Raw genomic sequence first — 21,351 nt, forward strand, 5'->3', positions numbered from 1 at the left:
GTAAAAATATAATTAGGAAGGCCAAAAAAGAATCTGATGAACAGTTAGCCAAAGACTCAAAAAGTAATAGCAATTTTTTTTTAAGTACATCAGAAGCAGTAAGCCTACTAAACAACTAGTGGGGCCACTGGATGATCGATCGAAGCAGCAAAGAATCCTGTGGCACCTTATAGACTAACAGACGTTTTGCAGCATGAGCTTTCGTGGGTGAATACCATGTGCTAAAGGAGCATTCAAGGACAATAAGCCCATTGCAGAGAAAATAAATGAATTCTTTGCATCGGTCTTCATGGCTGAGGATGTTAGGGATATTCCCAAACCTGAGCCATTCTTTTTAGGTGACAGATCTGAGGAACTGTCCCAGATTGAGGTGTCATTAGAGGAGGTTTTGGAACAAATTGATAAATTAAACAGCAATAAATCACCAGGACCAGATGGTATTCACCCAAGAGTTCTGAAGGAACTCAAATGTGAAATTGCAGAACTACCAATTGTAGTCTGTAACCTATCATTTAAATCAGCTTCTGTACCAAATGACTGGAGGATAGCTAATGTGACACCAATTTTTAAAAAGGGCTCCAGAGGTGATCCCCGCAATTACAGGCCAGTAAGCCTGACTTCAGTACCAGGCAAACTGGTTGAAACTATAATAAAGAACAATATTGTCAGACATATAAATGAACATAATTTGTTGAGGAAGAGTCAACATGGTTTTAGTAAAGGGAAATCATGCCTCACCAATCTACTAGAATTCAACAAGCATGTGGACCAAGGGGATCCAGTGGATATAGTGTACTTAGATTTTCAGAAAGCTTTTGACAAGCACTCTCACCAAAGGCTCTTAAGCAAAGTAAGATGCCATGAGATAAGAGGGAAGGTTCTCTCATGCATCCGTAACTGGTTACAAGATAGGAAACAAAGGGTAGGTATAAGTGGTAAGTTTTCAGAATGGAGCGAGGTAAATAGTGGTGTCCCCCAGGGGTCTGTTCTGGGACCAGTCCGATTCAACATATTCTTAAATGATCTGGAAAACGGGGTAAACAGTGAGGTGGCAAAATTTGTAGCTGTTACAAAACTACTCAAGATAGTTAAGACCCAGGCAGACTGCGAAAAGCTACAAAAGGATCTCTCAAAACTGGGCGACTGAGCAACAAAATGGCAGATGAAATTTAATGTTGATAAATGCAAAATAATGCACATTGGAAAACACAATCCCAACTATACATATAAAAGGATAGGGTCTAAATTAGCTGTTACCACTCAAGAAAGAGATCTTGGAGTCATTGTGGATAGTTCTCTGAAAACATCCACTCAATGTGCAGCAGCAGCCAAAAAAGCTAGCAGAATGTTGGGAATCATTAAGAAAGGGATAGATAGTAGGACAGAAAATATCATGTTGCCTCTATATAAATCCATGGTATGCCCACATCTTGAATACTGTGTGCAGATGTGATTGCCCCATCTCAAAAAAGATGTATTGGAATTGGAAAAGATTAAAAAAAGGGCAACAAAAATTATTAGGAGTATGGAATGGCTTCCGTATGAGGAGAGATTAATAAGACTGGGACTTTTCAGCTTGGAAAAGAGACGGCTAAGGGGAGATATGATTGAGGTCTATAAAATCATGACTGGTGTAGAGAATGTAGATAAGGAACTGTTGTTTACTACTTCTCATAACACAAAAATTAGGGGTCACCAAATGAAATTAATAGGCAGCAGGTTTAAAACAAATGAAAGGAAGTATTTCTTCACACAATGCACAGTCAACCTGCGGAACTCCTTGCCAGAGGATGTTGTGAAGGCCAAGACCATAACAGGGTTCAAAAAAGAACTAGATAAATTCATGGAGGATAGGTCCATCAATGGCTATTAGCTAGGATAGGCAGGAATGGTGTCCCGAGCCTCTGTTTGCCAGACGCTGGGAATGAGCGACAGGGGATGGATCACTTGATGATTACCTGTTCTGTTCATTCCACCTGGGGCACCTGGCACTGGCCACTGTCAGAAGACAGGATACTGAGCAAGATGGACCTTTGGTCTGACCCAGTAGGGTCATTCTTATGTTCTTATGTCATTGAGGCCTGGTATGAATGATGCATGCTCGACATAAATATGTGCGTTGCCAGTTGACAACCAAAACAAGAACTTAAGGTCAAGGACTATTAGAACTATTTGTGCAAAAACAATCTTGTTACATTTCAAGAAAAATACAGAAAATAATCAGAACAGGTAACAGCAGTTGAAGTGATATAAAATTGTATAAGAATTGGAGGAAATGGCATGCCTATGATCATGGCAGCCTGCCCAGGATTGTCTCTGGAATTGTGTGGTTAGAAGGCCTAGTAAACAAAGGCAAAGAACCAATGACGCGACAGAATGGACTATAAATGGTTGCCTATGATTTCTGCAAATGGGAGTCATTTATTGATCCACAAAAACAATAAAGAATCTGGTGGCACCTTAAAGACTAACAGATTTATTTGGGCATAAGCTTTCGTGGGTAAAAAACCCACTTCTGCCGATGCATGGTGTGAAAATTACAGATGCAGGCATTATTATACTGACACATGAAGAGAAAGGAGTTACCTTACAAGTGGAGAACCAGTGTTGACAGGACCAGTTCAATCAGGGTCGATGTAGTCCACTCCCAATAATTGATGAGGAGGTGTCAATCCCAGGAGAGAGAAAGTTGCTTTTGTAGTGAGCCAGCCACTCCCAGTCATTCAAGCCCAAATTAATGGTGTTAAATTTGCAAATGAATTTTAGTTCTGCAGTTTCTCTTTGAAGTCTGTTTTTGAAGTTTTTTTGTTCAAGTATGGCTACTTTTAAATCTGTTATAGAATGTCCAGGGAGATTGAAGTGTTCTCCTACTGGCTTTTGTATGTTACCATTCCTGATGTCCGATTTGTGTCCATTTATCCTTTTACATAGAGACTGTCTGGTTTGGCCAATGTACATGGCAGAGGGGCATTGCTGGCACATGATGGCGTATATCACATTAGTAGATGTGCAGGTGAATGAGTCCCTGATGGTGTGGCTGATGTGGTTGCATCCTCTAATGGTGTTGCTAGAGTAGATATGGGGACAGACTAGGCAATGAGGTTTGTTATAGGGATTGGTTCCTGGGTTAGTGTTTCTGTGGTGTGGTGTGTGGTTGCTGGTGAGTATTTGCTCCAGGTTGGGGGGCTGTCTGTAAGCAAGGACTGGCCTGTCTCCCAAGATTTGTGAGAGTGAGGGATCGTCCTTCAGGATAGGTTGTAGTTCCTTGATGATGTGCTGGAGAGGTTTTAGCTGGGGGCTGTATGTGATGGCCAGTCTTATTTTCCTGTAGTAGGTGACTTCTGGGTACCCATCTCACTCTGTCAATCTGTTTCCTCACTTCCCCAGGTGGGTATTATAGTTTTAAGAATGCTTGATAAAAGATCGTGTAGGTGTTTGTCTCTGTCTGAGGGATTGGAGCAAATTTGGTTGTATCTTAGGGCTTGGCTGTAGACAATGGATCGTGTGATGTGTCCTGGATGGAAGCTGGAGGTATGTAGGTATGTATAGTGGTCAGTAGGTTTCCGGTATAGGGTGATGTTTATGTGACCATCACTTCTTTGCACTGTAGTGTCCAGGAAGTGGATCTCTTGTGTGGACTGGTCCAGGCTGAGGTTGATGGTGGGGTGGAAATTTTTGAAATCCAGCTGGAATTCTTCAAGGGCCTCCTTCACGTGGGTCCATATGATGGCTACCCCCTGTTTATTGACCCAGAGTCCCATGTGGATATAGATGTGGTTTTCGCCGGTTTCCCACATCTTATGATCTTATGGGGTCAGCAGATCGTTCCTCTCCCACGAGTGGTCTCTTCGTCCGGATGTGGTGCACACAATTTTCCGGAGGTGGGGGTTTCCCCAGATAGACCTGTTTGCCTCCAAGGAAAACAGGAAGTGCCATCTGTTTTGTTCATACCAGGGTCGCTCCACAGGCTCCCTGTCGGACGCATTCCTCTGCTCCTGGACGGATCACCTCCTCTACGCCTTCCCTCCGTTCCCGCTCGTACACCGAGTGCTACTGAAGCTCCGGAGGGACAGGGCCCACGTCATACTCGTCGCTCCGGCCTGGCCGAGGCAGCACTGGTACACCCTGCTGCTCGAGCTCTCCGTTCGGGATCCCATTCCCCTTCCGTTATGGCCGGACCTCATCACGCAGAACTTCGGCAGACTCCGCCATCCGAACCTGCAGTCCCTCCATCTTACAGCTTGGTGCCTGCATGGTTGACCCACGCAGAGAGGGACTGTTCGGCGGCAGTACAGCAAGTCCTGCTAGAGAGCAGAAAGCCTTCCACTCGCTCCACCTACCTCGCGAAATGGAAGCGTTTCACGCTCTGGTGTGACCAACGCAGCCTCAATCCCTTCATAGTCCCTATCCCTACAATCCTGGATTACCTCTGGTACCTTAAGGAGCAAGGTCTTGCGGTCTCCTCCTTGAAGGTGCACCTGGCAGCATTGTCCACCTTTCATCCATCCATGGGAGGTCGGTCCATCTTCTCCAACCAGATGGTTTCCCGCTTCCTTAAAGGCCTGGACCGCTTGTACCCGCCGGTGCGGCGTCCTACCCCGACCTGGGATTTAAACCTCGTTCTGGCCAAGCTTATGGGACCGCCCTTCGAGCCTCTGGCCACGTGCTCTCTGCTCTACCTCTCCTGGAAGACAGCCTTCCTAGTCACAATTACATCGGCAAGACGAGTTTCTGAGCTCCGTGCATTAACGGTTAGCCCACCATACACCGTATTCCACGGAGACAAGGTGCAGCTTCGGCCACACCCGGCCTTCCTCCCTAAGGTGGTGTCGGCCTTTCACCTCAATCAGGAGATCTTCCTCCCGGTCTTCTTCCCAAAGCCGCACGCCTCACCTCGCGAGCAGCAGCTTCACACCCTGGACGTCCGCAGGGCCCTCGCTTTTTATATCGAGCGCACAAAGCCCTTCCGGCGTTCGCCACAGCTGTTTGTAGCAGTTGCCGACCGCATGAAAGGCGAGCCGGTCTCCTCGCAGCAGATTTCCTCCTGGGTAACGGCATGTATCCGGACATGCTACGAGCTTGCTCGCGTGCCACCATGACGCCTCACCGCTCACTCGACGAGAGCGCACGCCTCGTCGGCTGCCTTCCTGGCCCATGTCCCCATCCAGGACATCTGTAGAGCGGCCACCTGGTCTTCTGTCCACACCTTCGCTTCCCACTACGCGTTGGTGCAGCAATCCAGAGACGATGCAGCCTTCGGCTCAGCAGTCTTACACTCTGCCACGTCTCACTCCGACCCCACTGCCTAGGTAAGGCTTGGGAATCACCTAACTGGAATGCATAGGAGCAATCACTCGAAGAAGAAAAGACGGTTACTCACCGTAGTAACTGTTGTTCTTCGAGATGTGTTGCTCCTATGCATTCCAGACCCGCCCTCCTTCCCCACTGTCGGAGTAGCCGGCAAGAAGGAACTGAGGAGCGGACGGGCCGGCTGGGGTATATATTCAGCGCCATAGCGGCACCACTACAGGGGGCGCCCAGCCGGCCCGCCGGAGTTGCTAGGGTAAAAATGTTCTGAAGAGCCGTGCATGCACGGCGCGCACACCTAACTGGAATGGATAGGAGCAATACATCTCGAAGAACAACAGTTACTACGGTAAGTAACCGTCTTTTCTGTGTTTATAGAGCACCTTGCACAATGGGCGCCTGGTCCAGGATTAGGGCTCCTATGCCCTGTGATAATACTACTAGGAAATATGAGTAAGAGCCTTATCCAAAGCGCCCACTGACTTGGGCCCTAGATGACTAGGCTGAAAAAGCAGTTGAGAGACTAATTGTCCTCTGGTGCTTTCCTGAGTATTTACACAGAAAGGGAGAAAAAATGGGGATTTTTTTCCCTCTGATCATGCTAAGCTGCTGCAGCAATTTTTCTCAGATATGCAAATCTGTGCCTGTCTCATCTTCATAACAATGAGGGAGCTTGCTTTGATATTACTGCGAGGGAAGGGTTTATTATTGAGGGGATTCTGTAGCATCCTAGGCTAATATGCAGCCTGGAGATGGATTTAAATGCATCTTTGTTCACAGGTGAAACGAGTTGTATGTTTTCAACTTCACTTCCTAATAAACTTTTATCCACAGTAACATAAATGGCGTGTATCCTCGAACTGAGATAGTAGAGAATTTGCAGATCTTGGAAAAGGAGCATTGGTGTTGCAGGACTGGAATAGCTGGGCATGCTGCAGTCCAAGAGAGAGATGCATGGGCAGATTTTTGCAGTATCCAGGACTGGAAGAGCAGGATGTGTTGCCCAGGTCAGGACTGAGGTGCATTAGCAGAGGGGAGCAAGGGGAGGGAAAGGGGCAGAGCTGGCCTAGCAGGGGGGTTATAGGACAGGATGGTGGTGAATGGAGAGCTGGCCTAGCAGGGAGCTGCAGGTCAGGACTGAGGTGCATTGGCAGAGCTGTGTGGATGCCTCCCCACTCAGTGCCAGCCTCTCCCATTGCTGCCAGTCGTTGCTCAGAACGGGACAGTAGGGAGTGGCCTCATGTAAGTGGGCACCTTGGGATCCTCTGCCCCCTGTTGCAGCCAGATCCTTCTCCTGTGATGAGATCAGGGCAGCCTTCTTCATCCAGAGGGTGCCAGAGAGGAAGGAATTCCCAGGTCAATGTACTTATGACATTGATCATCACCCCAGCCAGCTCAATCTCCCCCTGCCTCTTTGATGCTGCATAAGGAGATCAGGTCACTTTTCCCTTCTATTGGTTGTAGGTGTCTATGCTGTGTACAAGGGTAACAGCTGGAACAGGGAGGCCTGGGGAAGGCTGCAGGGCAGCAGTTGCATGGCTGATTGGATCCGGTCCATTGGGAATGAATTCCATCTCTTCCCCATGATCCCATCAAGGCCAGTCTTTGACTAGACAACTCACCTCCCGCCCCACAGTCCCAGGGAATCGATTTCACTCAGGCACTGTCAGCAGTGAGACTCGGCCATGTGGCAACCCTTTTAAGGTGCAAATGAGCCCTTCTCCCACAACCAGCCCCATCTCTCTGCACAATTACATTCCATTTGCTTTAAATTGTGCTGCAGTCATGACTAAAGATAAAGATTATTGAAAGGAAAGGAACAAGGTGCTGTTCCCCCCAACACAACAAAAGGGCTGGGACCTAGAGGTCAGGCTGTACCCTCGAGATCTACCCCTGATTCCGATGAGCATCTCAAAGGGGAAAGTATCCCAATAAATGCACTTAGGATACCTACTCCCATCTGGGGCAGCCAGGCCAGGTGCTGGACATCCTTTAAAAAGTAGAAGTTAAATCCTAGTGAGGAAAATAGAAAGGAGCATAAAGTCTGGCAAGTGAAGTGCAAAAATATAATTAGGAAGGCCAAAAAAGAATTTGAAGAACAGATAGCCAAAGACTCAAAAAGTAATAGCAAAAATGTTTTAAGTACATCCGAAGCAGGAAGCCATTGAGGCCACTGGATGATCAAAATGCTAAAGGAGCACTCAAAGACAATAAGGGCATTGCGGAGAAACTAAATGAATTCTTTGAATCAGTCTTCATGGCTGAGGATGTGAGGGAGATTCTCAAACCTCAGCCATTCTTTTTAGGTGACAAATCTGAGGAACTGTACCAGATTGAAGTGTCATTAGAGTAGGTTTTGGAACCAATTAATAAATTAAACAGTAATAAGTCACCAGGACCAGATGGTATTCACCCAAGAGTTCTGAAGGAACTCAAATGTGAAATTGCAGAACTACCAATTGTAGTCTGTAAACTATAATTTAAATCAGCTTCTGTACCAAATGACTGGAGGATAGCTAATGTGACACCAATTTTTAAAAAGACCTCCAGAGGTGATCCCGGCAATTACAGGCTGGTAAGCCTGACTTCAGTACCAGGCAAACTGTCTGAAACTATAGTAATGAACAAAATTGTCAGACACATAGATGAACATAATTGGTTGGGGAAGAATCAGCATGGTTTTAGTAAAGGGAAGTCATGCCTCACCAATCTACTAGAATTCTTTGAGGGTGACAACAAGGATGTGGACCAAGAGGATCCAGTGGATATAGTGTACTTAGATTTTCAGAAAGCCTTTGACAAGCACTCTCACCAAAGGCTCTTAAGCAAAGTAAGATGCCATGGGATAAGAGGGAAGTTTCTCTCATGCATCCGTAACTGGTTACAAGATAGGAAACAAAGGGTAGGTATAAATGGTCAGTTTTCAGAATGGAGAGAGGTAAATAGTGGTGTCCCCCAGGGGTCTGTTCTGGGACCAGTCCTATTCAACATATTCTTAAATGATCTGGAAAACGGGGTAAACAGTGAGGTGGCAAAATTTGTAGCTGTTACAAAACTACTCAAGATAGTTAAGACCCAGGCAGACTGTGAAAAGCTACAAAAGGATCTCTCAAAACTGGGCGACTGAGCAACAAAATGGCAGATGAAATTTAATGTTGATAAATGCAAAGTAATGCACATTGGAAAACATAATCCCAACTATACATATAAAAGGATAGGGTCTAAATTAGCTGTTACCACTCAAGAAAGAGATCTTGGAGTCATTGTGGATAGTTCTCTGAAAACATCCACTCAATGTGCAGCAGCAGCCAAAAAAGCTAACAGAATGTTGGGAATCATTAAGAAAGGTATAGATAATAAGACATAAAATATCATATTTCCTCTATATAGTATCCATCTTGAATACTGTGTGCAGATGTGGTCACCCCATCTCAAAAAAGATGTATTAGAATTGGAAAAAGTTCAGAAAAGGACAACAAAAATTATTAGGGGTATGGAATGGCTTCCATATGAGGAGAGATTAATAAGATTGAGACTTTTCCCCTTGGAAAAGAGATGTCCAAGGAGGGATATAATATTGGTCTATAAAATCATGACGGGGTGGAGAAAGTAAATAAGGAAGTGATATTTACTCCTTCTCATAACACAAGAACTAGGGGTCACCAAATGAAATTAATAGGCAGCAGATTTAAAACAAACAAAAGGACATCACACAGTCAACCTGTGGAACTCTTTGCCAGAGGGTGTTGTGAAGGCCAAGACTATAATGGAGTTCAAAAAAGAACTAGATAAATTCATGGAGGATAGGTCCATCAATGGCTATTAGCCAGGGTGGGCAGGGATGGTGTCCCCAGCCTCTGTTTGCCAGTAGCTGGGAATGGGCGACAGGGGATAGATCGCTTGATGATTAACTGTTCTGTTCATTCTCTCTGGGGCACCTGGCATTGGCCACTGTCAGAAGACAGTATACTGGGCTAGATGGACGTTTGGTCTGACCCAGTATGGCCATTCTTATGTTCTTATATTATGTATGTTCTAGGCAGATGATAGGGCAGTGGATGGACTCCCAGGCTACCAATCCATGCCCGGAGCCCAATTGGGTGCCCTCTGCATTGGGCTGGGTCTCATGGAGGTCCCTTCAGTCTACTGGCTGTAGCAACCATCTGCACCCCTGGCACAGCCCACTGAGGGAAGAAGGCAGGAGACTCCACACAGCACTGACCCTGCCCTGACCCTGACCTTCCCCATGCCCTGCTCCTAACTGCATCCTGCTTCACTGCCCAAGTTGTGCCATCTCCTCAAGCCCTTCCCTTTTCATGCCAGTCCCCCTGGTGCCCCTGCAGATGCAGGAGCTGGGGTGTGATTTTTCCCATAGCTGCTTGCAAATAAATTTTGCTCACACAAATGGCTGAAGGCTCAGCCTTGGTCGTTTCCCAAGGCAAACAGAAGACACTTTTTTAATTAGCGGAGCTAATGATTTCTAATGCATAAGGATAACCAGCTATTCTCGGGGATCCAGCCGACCACTCCCTCTCCAACTGGCAGGGGGCAGTTAACAGCTGGAAAGGCACCACCTGCACCATCATGCTCCTAAGGCCCAGCGAAGCCAGGCTCCTGCACACACCCTGATCAGCTGGTGCAGAGAGACCAAGAGATCTAGCCAGGTGGTAATAAAAGACTCAGGAGGATTCCTGAAACCCCTGCCAATTGCCACAAGAAATGTTGCTTCACAGCCAGCAAATTAAAAGCTGAGGGGCCTGATTTTCAGAGGTGCTGATTGCCTGCAGCTCCCATTGATGTCAATGGAGCTGTGAGTGCTTTGCTGCTCTGAAAATCAGGTCCTGTGGCAGGGGCTATGCCAGTCTATGCTCAGGATGGCCAGCAGATCCCAGTGTTGGCTGTAGCGCAGTGCAAGCCTGCCAGGTAACCAGCATAAATTATATAAAGCTCCAGGGTTAGAAATCTCTCTCCTGTGACATTACAGACAAACAGAGGTTGCTGAGGAGGGTGGGCCTTATTGACTGATTCATCCTGCCCGAATGATTGCAGTTGGATTCTTCCAGAGGTGGGTGGGAGAGGTAATGAGTGTACATAATTAAAGGCCAAGAATATGTGTTCATAAGGTTTATAGATATTGTGCTATCAATAAATGCCTCTAAGGGCGATCGTTACACCAAGGCATGCCCTGGCTAGCCAGTGACCTATAATGCATGCACATTGATTGTATATATAGTTTGACAGCTCCCTTCTTCCACCCTCGGCACTTCACACACTGGCAATATGCAATGCAAAGAAATAATACACTGTGCTTGTCAAGCTGCCAGTCCCCAAGAAAGCCCCCAAACACTAATGATCATAATGTGTCCGGCCACCAGCCTTTTAAATGCCCACAGAGATCAGGATGAGAGTGAGTGACTAGGCCTGGAGGCTGGGGCATAAGCTGGATCCCTCTGTAAATGGGGCCCACAGCCATGATGTGTATGCTGGTATTTCTGCATTGAAAAGGGGAAGGGCTGAGAGAGTCCTGGGCTACCTAGAGATGGGCTCAAGCCACAGGATTTAGAGCTGGATGTTACACCCAGACTTTTGGTACAGACCATTATAAAGACAAGGGCCCTTTGCAAGATTTGTCTAAGGTGCTTATCTGGCCCCATCATCACAGTATCTGAGTACCTCTGAGCCTTTAATGTATTTATCCTCAGCCAGCCCTGGGAGGAGAGAAGAGTGATGGGGGCTGAAGCAGAGAGAGGCTAAGGGACGCCCCCAGTCACACCGGAAGGCTATGGCAGGGCAGGTTCTCTGGCTAGGGCCCGAAGCACTGGCCCACCCTCTGGATGAACTGGATCTGGCTCTGGTTCTTGCTGATGCCAATGTTGAGAGGCCATTAGGGTCAGGGCTCCAACACCCTTCGCTAGTTTTGAAATGCAGCAGTTGCTCTCCTCCTCCCATGAGATGCTGTCCTTTAGATGAGAGATGTTAACTCATGTTCCCTTTCAGTCCTTTCCTGGCAGAGTGTCCGGATGGACACATCTCTACCTCTCCTGCACCAGATCTAGAGAGGCAGTCCAGAACTTCTCCCCACGAGGCCGGACTCACATGCCTGCCCCAGCAGCTTTAACAGAGAGCAGGAGCCACTTATCTTTGTCCCTCTTGTTGGAGCTCATGTACAGCATTGATTCTCAGCCACTCCTCAGTGCTGCTTTCAGTGCTGCTCTCCCTCTCCATTGATAGCTCTGTCTATGCTATCAGAAGGCTGTCAGGTCTGCTCCGCCAGTCTTTGTCTCTCTGTCACATCTCACTTGGCTTCCATCAATTTCTCTCCACTTTCAGACTCAGTGTGATCGTGGGCTCTCCTAGCAAGAGCTGGACAGTAAAGCACCTTTCTCTCTTGATCGGAGTTCCTGGCCAAGTAGATGTGCTTTCCAGTCACTCCTAGTCTCTTGTGTCTCAGGTAACCAGGATGCCCTTTAGTTATGGACTTTCTGAGCACAGCAAGGGTTCAGTCAGCCTGCTGAAGATGACTGAAACTTTATTTCCATTGGTCAATTGTGAACCAACCCACCTGAAATTTCTCACCTGTGCCATTCTCCTGGCCAGGTATTTTATAGGAACATATGGCGACAATCACACAAGTCATTCATGCAATAGGAGAGCTTGATGTAGATGTAGAGCCCAAGACTGAATGGCATCTGAAGACTGTACCGGTGCCAACACAGTGTGCACCGATACCAAAGGTGGTACTGGAGAAGGAGCTTTGGAACCAATTTCAGTTTTCCAATGCCATATTTCCAAAGGGATATAGCACCAGATAGCCCCCATTTCATGCATTGCATTATATTCAGTGAGGACTGTTGTCTTTGCTTCTGCTTGGAAAGGTTGGGTGGGTCATTTTTAAGTTATCTCCTCCAGTTTGGGAGAGATTCAGAGAACTTCGGGGGGTCTTGTGAGCATTATAATCTGGAGTCTCATTCAGGTTTTACAATGACTGATGCACCCCTGTTCAGTGGGCCAGCCTGAGGCCAGTATACCATTTCAGTCTCCAAAGGGATCCTACATGGGATTTAGGTGGGGGTAGCCTTCTGCAGAGTGGTGAATTTCACTCAGATGGTGGAAATTTTCATCTCGGTGATGGCTGGAGTTCATGTGCTGCATGGAGGAGAGAACTGCGCACTCAGGCGCAGATCTTCATAGGTATTTAAGCTCCTAAGTCCTATATCTTTGAGGAACTTGGCCTCAGATAGCACTTTGTGATCATGGCACAGATTAGACAGAGTGAGCTTTGGGGCACGGGCCTCCTGAAAGCAGTGAAAAGACTCCCATTGATTCGAGTGGGGTTTAGATCAGCCCCCAAGAGAGGCTCTGGATTGGCCCAAGAGGAGGATGCTCCAGGTGCATGGAAGGCTCTGACTAGAAGAAGAGGGAGGGATGTTTTAGTTGCCAGACTGCCCATTGTGGGCATTTCAATCTGCCTGAGGTCTGGTGCAGGCATCCACAGGCGCAGTCTACAGAAAATGTAATGCCTGCAAGGCCTGATGTGGGTATACCAGTGCCTATAAACTCCCCATGGCCCCCTGTGGAGACGATAAACCCGGCAGGGCCTCCTGCGGTGGTTTTTCGCTGCACTGTTTCTTCACACGCCCAAAGATGAATAGATTCCATCATTTGAAACTAATCGGATACACCAAAGTGTCACCCAGCAATTTATAAAACAAATAAATAAATAAGCCTAAGCAAATACGGAGGAAAAAAATCTTTTTCAAGTGGCTGAAGGACTATAAATCCACATGTGTGATTGCTAAAAAGGAGGGAGATCTTCTGAGGATTGTACATTTTAAAAGAAATTAGCAAACATCTGACTGCCAGGGAAATTCAAAGGTGTAAGAATGACAGATGTGTATTTGTAGCCTTTCATCTCGACTGTGCTGTGCAAAGTAACATTTGAAAGTAGGCATAAGCACACAGAGGAAAGACAAACTTAGCTCTCTCCTCTTAGCCCTGCCATCTTCCATCAGAATTCTTCAGACAGCCTCCTCACTGCAGGGCACATCTTCAATTACCACCATGCCCTCTCTTCTAACAGTGTAGTGCAACCCCTGCATCACTGCAGTGCCGCACAGCTCCCTTTGATATTAATTAACTGGAGTTCCAAGGTAAAATCCCCATGTGGCACTTCAGATATGTAACCAGTGGTGTTGGGTATATTGTGGGGCGGGGAAGCTGGGGGCACACTCAGCCCCCAAAAGGGAGTTGGGACTGCCAATGATCACACACACACATCCCTTTGACAGGCTCATTCTCACTCCTTTGCTTCCTCATGTCTCCAGCAGTATCATGTGGGGAATTTATATGTCTTTCCCAGTAGATGGCCCCATCTGAGCAAACCCATCCTATGCAAAAAGGTCTCTGTGCAGCATGGGGCCAGCCCATAGTGCACGCTCCATCTGGCCCCCATCCACCAAGGGAGTGATCTTTCTTTTGCTTTATAAGAAAGAAACTACATTTGCTGATGGTGGTGCAGTCCCTTCCAGGCTCTAACAGCAGGCAGTGTTCATGGGCTCAGTAATGAGGTTACACTGAGGTTCTGGAGCAGCCACTAGAGCCCAAGCTGGGTTAGGAGTGGGGCTAATCACATTGTAGACTAATTCAAACATATGAATCTGTCAGATGTGTCTGAGGTGGAGGACAGAAACAGACAAAGACACCTAATAGATACAGTCACCCCACCCCATCCTGCACACTGGAGGAGGGATAGCTCAGCGGTTTGAGCATTGGCCTACTAAACCCAGGGTTGTGAGTTCACTCCTTGAGGGGGCCACTTAGGGATCTGGGGTAAAAAAAAATTGGTCCTGCTAGTGAAGGCAGGGGGCTGGACTCAATGACCTTTTAAGGTCCCTTCCAGTTCTAGGAGATTGAGGGTAGTAGTTGAGTTTGTTGTAGCTTTGATTTGGTAAAATTAACATTGAATTTCTCCTGGAGAGAGGAAGGATGATTCTGTGATCAAGGCATGGGACAGGGTTGCTAGAGATTTGAGCAAAATACCTGCTCTGCCACAGATTTCCTTGGCCATGTGCCTAAGTTCATCATCTGTAGAATGGGGATAATAATGCTCTCTTGTCTCTAGACTGGAAGCCCTTCAAGGCAGGGACTGCCTGCTCTGTGTCTGTCCAGCTCTTTGCACAATGGGGCCCTGACCTCGGTTGGGTTTGGATGTGCTGTTGTCATACTGATAGGTAACAATAGTAATAATGATCAAATAACCCAGGAACAGTAAAGATGAATTCTCCAGGTTGTTGCTTGGCTGTGCTGCTCACACCTGCATGGTAGGAAGGGAAAGTCATCCCCACAGGCGCGCTGTGGGTATGGCTGCCCTGCAGTTGGAAGCGTACCGCTCAGCCCAGGTTGTTGTTTATCCTTCAAGTTTGAAGATGACCATGACATTACTGGTTGGTTTGGTTTCTGTGAAGACATGAGTGGCTGATCAGGTCAATTTGAGCTTTGAACTGTCTGTGGCACACTGAAGAAGAGATGCTGCTATGAGTCACTTGATTAACAGTGGACATGCTGCTGTTGTGAGATTTACATTGCTGGGTGCTTCTGTTCTGCCTCAGTAGTTCTCCTCTGCTCATAGACTGTAGCTCCAGTATGGATGAGACTTTGCTGGGTAGACAGACCTGAGCTAGCATGTTAAAAATAGCAGGGTGGCCCTTGTGGCACAGGCAGTGGCTCATGCTAGCCACCAGAACTTGGCCCTGTGGCAGGCTTGGCCTTGGGCAGCTAGCCCACCATCCACAGTGCTATTCTTAGCACGCTAGAGCTAGTGTGAGTCTGTCTTCCTCAGCTGGGAGGCTCTCTTCCAGCTCCAGTGCAGATGTACCCTGTGATATTCAATGGGCCAGCTGGTCTATTTGGGCTCCAGGACTGGAGCAGCACCATGACAACGGAGTGAGCCCCAAACCGGAGCACTGGCTCAAACCCCCTCGAGCTCTGGGAAGTTTGGCCCAGCGTTCAGATTGGAACATGGCAGCTCAGACCCAGTGGGTAGCCCAGACCCTCCTTCATCTCCCTTTAAAGCTTGTAGGAAGGCTCTCATCGATTCTGGTGGGTAACAAATGGCTCTGTTTGGAGTCAGCTCCCACTCTGCTGCTCACTAGAACCCAGAGGGCAGGTGCCCTAGGGCAGCATCATGCTTGTTGAACTACAAGCCCCCTCCCCCTTTCTGACATTGCCCCCTTTGCAACATTTTCATTCCCAGGTTGTGCAGACCCATGGCAGAGCATCCCAGCATCCCTTGTGAAATTACATGCATGGCTGGGGATGCAGTGACAAGCGCCCATGTACTTCAGGGCACAACAGAGTCACACAGTCTCTGTCTCTCCTCCAGACCACAGGTGGCAGCTCTTCTATCCAACTGAGGAATCCTAGCTTCCACCTGCTTCCCCAAACCCTCCTGCTGAGGGGTTCATTGCCCCCCCACCCTTAACTTGAATTCCTTCTGATTCCTGCAGGGATTCCACTTGCCCCTTATTTACCCGACTCTTCCAACCCCCCCCCCCACCCAGGGATTCCGTTTCTGACTGCTCCCCCAAACTCCCTACCATTTTCTTTCTGAGCTCCCCTCTTTTCTCCCCTGCCTGCCCCCACTCCATGCTCCAACTTCCTGAGTTGCCAACTTGGAGCTGTGAGGACCTCTGTGGACACAGCCCTCCTCCCAAGCCCTGCTGTCCTGCCAGCATTGCATCCTTGCATATAATGCCACAGCTTAACACAACACCGAGTCTTCTGGACTCTGCATGTGTAAAGATCTCATGATTGCCCTCAGTGCCAGTCAGCAAGGATTTCTGGCGTGGAGGAGGAAATGTCATCATCTTCATCTCTGTTTATCTGTGGCTTCTGGGGATACAGCCTCTCTGCCTTGAGAATGACTCCTTGAGAAGCACAGACCCAGAGCAGCATCCAGAGGGTGGGAGTCCAAGCCCTGTCTCTTAGTAGTACCATGTGAGGGCTTGTTATGAGCTTATCTCAGCAGCTGTGAAGAGCTCTGATTTCCATGTGGGAAAGGGCAGCCTCTCCAGGATGTGTCTCAGGTCTGAAAAGGGGAGCTGTCAGCTTTATGCCCTTCTCTGGTGCTATCCCTTAGCACTCCGACTCCTTCAATCCTCATCAAGCATCTCCAGAGAAGCTGGGGGCCAGCCCTTTCGCCCCACTGATTGCTTCCTCTTGTACTTACAGGACTGCTACTCTCACTGCAGTGGAGACAGTTTAGATAGTTAAGTCCAAAGCTGACTGTGAAGAGTTACAAAGGGATCTCCCTAAACTGGGTGTCTGGGAGACAAAATGGCAGATGAAATTCAATGCTGATAAATGCAAAGTAATGCACATTGGAAAACATAATCCAAACTATACATAGAAAATGGTGGGGTCTAAATTAGTTGTTGCCACTCAAGAAAAAGATCTTGGAGTCATTGTGAATAGTTCTCTGAAAATATCCACTCAATGTGCAGCTAACTCAAAACAGCTAACAGAATGTTAGGAACCATTAGGAAAGGAATAGATAATAAGACAGAAAATATTATAATGCCACTATATAAATACATGGTATGCTCACACCAACTAAAAAAAGATATATTAGAATTGGAAAAGGTACAGAGAAGGGCAACAAAAATGACTAAGGGTATGGAACAGCTCCAGTAAGAGGAGAGATTAAAAAGACTGGGATTGGTCAGTTTAGAAAAGAGATGACTAAGGGGGAATATGATAGAGGCCTATAAAATCATGACTGGTGTGGAGAAAGCTACACCATACAATGATTTCCTCCCTTCTTCCTTAGCACCCCAGGCTGGTGGTGAATGAGTGGTAAATTCTAGCAGCCATGTGAGGAACACGAACCCATGTGGAGTATGGATGGGAAGATCCTGGCTTGGGCCATAGTGAATGTGATGGCTGAGCCAAACTAGACATCTCTCTGTTAGCTGGGAGGGTCCGGAGAAGCTTCATTTTATGGACACTGCTGGTTGTCCAGGGCCTCCAGTCTCCACTCCATTGTCCTTTATGCACAGCACCCACCTCTGGAGCAAGTTCTCATCGGAGCATGCAGATGTCTCTACAGAACTCACAGTGTCAGGGTCAAAGGTCAGAACAGGGCAAGTCCATGGAAGGCAATAACCTTGGCTTTTATTTCTTTTTCCAGGTGGCCCCCATTGAGCTCGAACGCAAAAAGTCCCATGTCAATCTGTTGTTGGTGAGTAACTATCCACAGGGATGCTTTCCATCACTAACCATTAGACTGGTGGTTGGGATTGGGAGTCAGAACAGACAGATCTTTTCCTGGGGCAACGGGAGAAGGTGAAGAATCTGGTAGGAATTTACAACAGACATTTACGAGGACACCCAAGTGATAGCAATGTAAGCACTGCCATACTGGATCAGACCATCTTCCAGCCACAGCCTGCATCTTGCTGTATGGGAATCTTGCCATCAAGGCTTGTATCTCACTTCCTGACAGCGCAGTTTAGTTCACGGCTCTACCAAGCCCACTGTGGCACTGTCAGCTTTACTGAATCACTCACTGGGCTGTCTAGTTCAGTGTCCTGCCTTCTGCCATTACCATACCACCCATCTTTGAGGGATAGCTTGGTGGTTTGAGCATTAGCCTGCTTAACCGAGGGTTATGAGCTCAATCCTTGAGGGGGCCATTTAGGGAACTGGGGTAAAAATCTGTCAGGGGATTGGTCCTGTTTTGAGCAGGGGGTTGGACTAGATGACCTCCTGAGGTCCTTCCAACCCTGATATTCTATGATTCCCACCTCCTGACGTATTGCAAAATGCTCCACCAGATCTAATGACCCCCTTGTTAGCAGTCTTGGCACAGAAGCTAAGAACTGACTGGTAACATGCCCAGATTAAGGTAAATCAGGGCCTTAGGCAAACCATGACACAGGGCCCTGGCAGCCTCACTCTGGAGCAGCAGGGGCCTCCTCCCAGACGGGCAGGTGCAATGGCAAGGGGCCACCTTATCCCCCTAGGAGCAGCAGCCGTGTCCCCCATCCTCTTAGGAGCAGCAAAGCTTTCCCTGACAGGTGGGAATTATCTGCTTGGGTAAATGGGGGTGGGCCCACTGTCACACTCAGAGCCCTGTGGGGTGAGTATTGTAAATAACACCACACTGAGAAGCATGGGGCAATTCACCCCTCTCAGAGCTATTGTTTCAGGCTGTCTGCAGACTCAGGCCGAAGTTACTGTTCCAACCACACTCCATGGTCACATTTTCAAACTTTTCTTACCTACCATGAGGGGTTGAAAGATCCTTTATTTTCAATTGAAATCTGAGCATACAATATAATCATCTGACTCCTGGAGCTAGGGCCCAATGCACGGGCCTGTAGTGCCTACAACTTCATCCAGACTTGACTGAGAACAGAGGCTCAGTTCTACCCCCAAGAGGTGGTCCCTCAAAGTCAGGACTGAGGTACATTGTCATGGTGGGGGTGTGGGCAAAGCTGGGTCTGCCTCTGCCTTCGCGGTCCCTGCTCTGTGGAGGCAGTGAGGCTGTCATTGTCCAGGGCTGTCAGTCCAGCACCTTTCACCAAGACTAAAGAAAGGTCAGATCCAGCGTAAATAACAACCTGGCTTCTCCCTCAGTCTGGCCGTGGATCTTGGAGAGAAAGTTGCAGCATGGTGCATTATTGATGGGGCAGTTAATTGCATGCTTCCCAAAGCACACAGAGCCCTTGATTAAAAATTCATGGCATGGGCTGCAGTATTAAGGAGAGATCAACTGGCTCTGGCTCCGCTTGTTTCTTAACAAATGCTGAAGGAGATCCAAGTCTGGGATGCCACAGTGGGTGAGAGAGGGAACAGAACCCCTGGGGCCTCTCCAAGACTGAGGCCACGTTACAGCTCCTGGCTCCTCCTGGCTGGGGCAACGCTGTGATGCCTTCCAGAGAAGAGGGGAACATACCTCACCTTAAGGGCACCACTAACTGGTAGGGTGGCAGGCAAGTCACTGGCTGACTGGCAGGCAGGGTGCTGGCTGGCTGGAAGGGCAGCAGGCACAGGGCTGGCTGGTAAGCAGCAGGCGAGGCACTGACTGGCAGGGCAATAGGCGAGGCACTGGCTGGCTGGTAAGCAGCAGGTGAGGCACTGGCTAGCAGGGCAGCATGGCAGGCAGCACACTGGCTGGCAAGGCAGCAGGCGAGGTGCTGGCTGGCTGGCAGCATGGCAGGCAGCACACTGGCTGGCAAGGCAGCAGGCGAGGTGCTGGCTGGCTGGCAGGGCAGCAGGCGAGGTGCTGGCTGGCTGGCAGGGCAGCAGACAAGGTGCTGGCTGGCAGGGCAGCAGACAAGGTGCTGGCTGGCTGGCAAGGTGGGAACAAGTATAGTGTGCCCTAACAGCTGCAAATCAGTCAGGCAGCCGGGGGCTGGGAAGGGCTGGTTGATTACCTAAATCTCCAGTGACATTCTGCATCAGGATGTATCCGTAAATCTCAAATCTCCTGTGGCTCTGAAATACCGGGCTCTTCCCCAACTGCCAGGAAGGACCAGGAGCCACCACAATGGATAGCAGGAGCCCTGGATCTGTAGAACGTGAAGTGAAGCGCAAACAAGCACATGACAGAGAATGAGTGATGAACTGGACAAATCATCCTTGGGAGGCAGAGAGAATTCCCCTTGTCCTGTGTAATGTGATGGATGCTCAGAAGCAGCAGACTGAGTATTCCTGACAGCTTAGCAGGCCTCAGGTGCTATGTCACCAGTTTGCCCCATGCAGGATTATTTTGCCCAGATGGTTACCCCTGAAAAGAAAGTATAAGGCAAACCTGAAATGTTTCTCATTTCCTGGGGTCACAAGAACAGAGAGTAATGCAAGGCTGACAGCATTCTGGCTAGACGAGGAGGGGGCTGGCAAAGCCCTTTGATTGCACTGCGAGGATTTTGCTAGCAAATATCATAATGGAGCCATGCCATGGCATGCTCTCTGAGTCACAGATTACACAGCACTCCCAGCTCCAGCTGAAATCAGTGGAATCTGTGTACTAAGAGGCTGCAGCATGAGCAGAGAAACACCAAGCTCCGTGTGCTTGAGTAGAGAGCTGCGGAATGAGCTGCCTCAAAGTCCTTCGCTTAATTAAATTCCTCTTACAGTATTATCCTGGTCCTCTCTGGGTCTGGAGCTGGAGTGCTAAGAACTCACTGTATTCAACTTCCCCCTCAGTTCCTCAGTACCTCAGGCCCCACTAATGTGTCCAGTGTGGGGTGCCACACACAAACACACAAGCTATACAGCCTGTATCATTGAGGCATTATTGAAACAGCCCTCTGTGACCAGTTTGGCCTCACTCAGACAGAGGTTTCTTATCTTCCACTGTCTCTCCACTGCTTAGCATATAAAGGGAATGAGGGCTGCAGATTACCCCATTACACAAAGGGGCTGTTAGCAGGTGGGACTCACTCCGATTACAAATGGGTGCTTACTCTTGCCTCAGTTTCCCCTTCTATGAAATGAGAATGAGGAGGTGTCTAGCCTAAAATCCCTTTGCTTTAGCTGTGTTGAGATGTGCCCAAGTTTGAGGCAAGGCAGAACAGAGCTGAAGCCTGAGTTTCACCTAGGGAAGGTCACAGCAGAGACTCTCTCAGAGATGGGATCTGTGATGCTGAGAGTCTTTAGAACTTAAATGGATAAGACGTGTGCATTGCCGGGAAGAAAGCTGCAGAGTGATAGGTGCTGGCGCTCAGTCTCTGAGATCCAATGTATGGAAATGAGATTCCACAAGTGTGAAAGGAGCGATAACTTTCCTCTCGGAGTCTATAATAATCTCCACCAAATTGCCTGGCTAGGTCTCAGCTCCTGGGAGCTAGAGATAAGTGCAAAGAAAGCTAATGTCAGGCCCAGAGACAAAGGATGAAACCAGCAAGTATTAGCCATCTGGGGAGTATGGGAAAGTGCAAGGGGAGAAAGGGGGCAGGGGAAATCAGGGGAAGCAGAGATCAGTGAGAGGTGGGGTCTGGGGAGAGCAGAGATCATAGAGAGAGAATGTAGGGGGAGCAG

At 48.2% G+C, this 21,351-nt stretch overlaps 1 protein-coding gene across 12 annotated transcripts in view; it reads left to right on the plus strand.

Annotated features, from left to right (window-relative positions):
• The window catches only part of CCDC33 (coiled-coil domain containing 33), a 262,781-nt gene that overhangs the window by 198,867 nt on the left and 42,563 nt on the right, over nucleotides 1–21,351 (plus strand). For all 12 annotated transcript variants that reach the window (XM_044979961.1, XM_044979963.1, XM_044979964.1 and 9 more), the window contains one exon: nucleotides 17,495–17,545. In XM_044979961.1, the coding sequence (XP_044835896.1) occupies nucleotides 17,495–17,545 (51 nt within the window). The remainder of the gene's footprint in view (nucleotides 1–17,494; nucleotides 17,546–21,351) is intronic.

The sequence above is a fragment of the Mauremys mutica genome, chromosome 11 (assembly GCF_020497125.1).
Source record: "Mauremys mutica isolate MM-2020 ecotype Southern chromosome 11, ASM2049712v1, whole genome shotgun sequence".
NCBI lineage: Eukaryota > Metazoa > Chordata > Testudines > Geoemydidae > Mauremys > Mauremys mutica.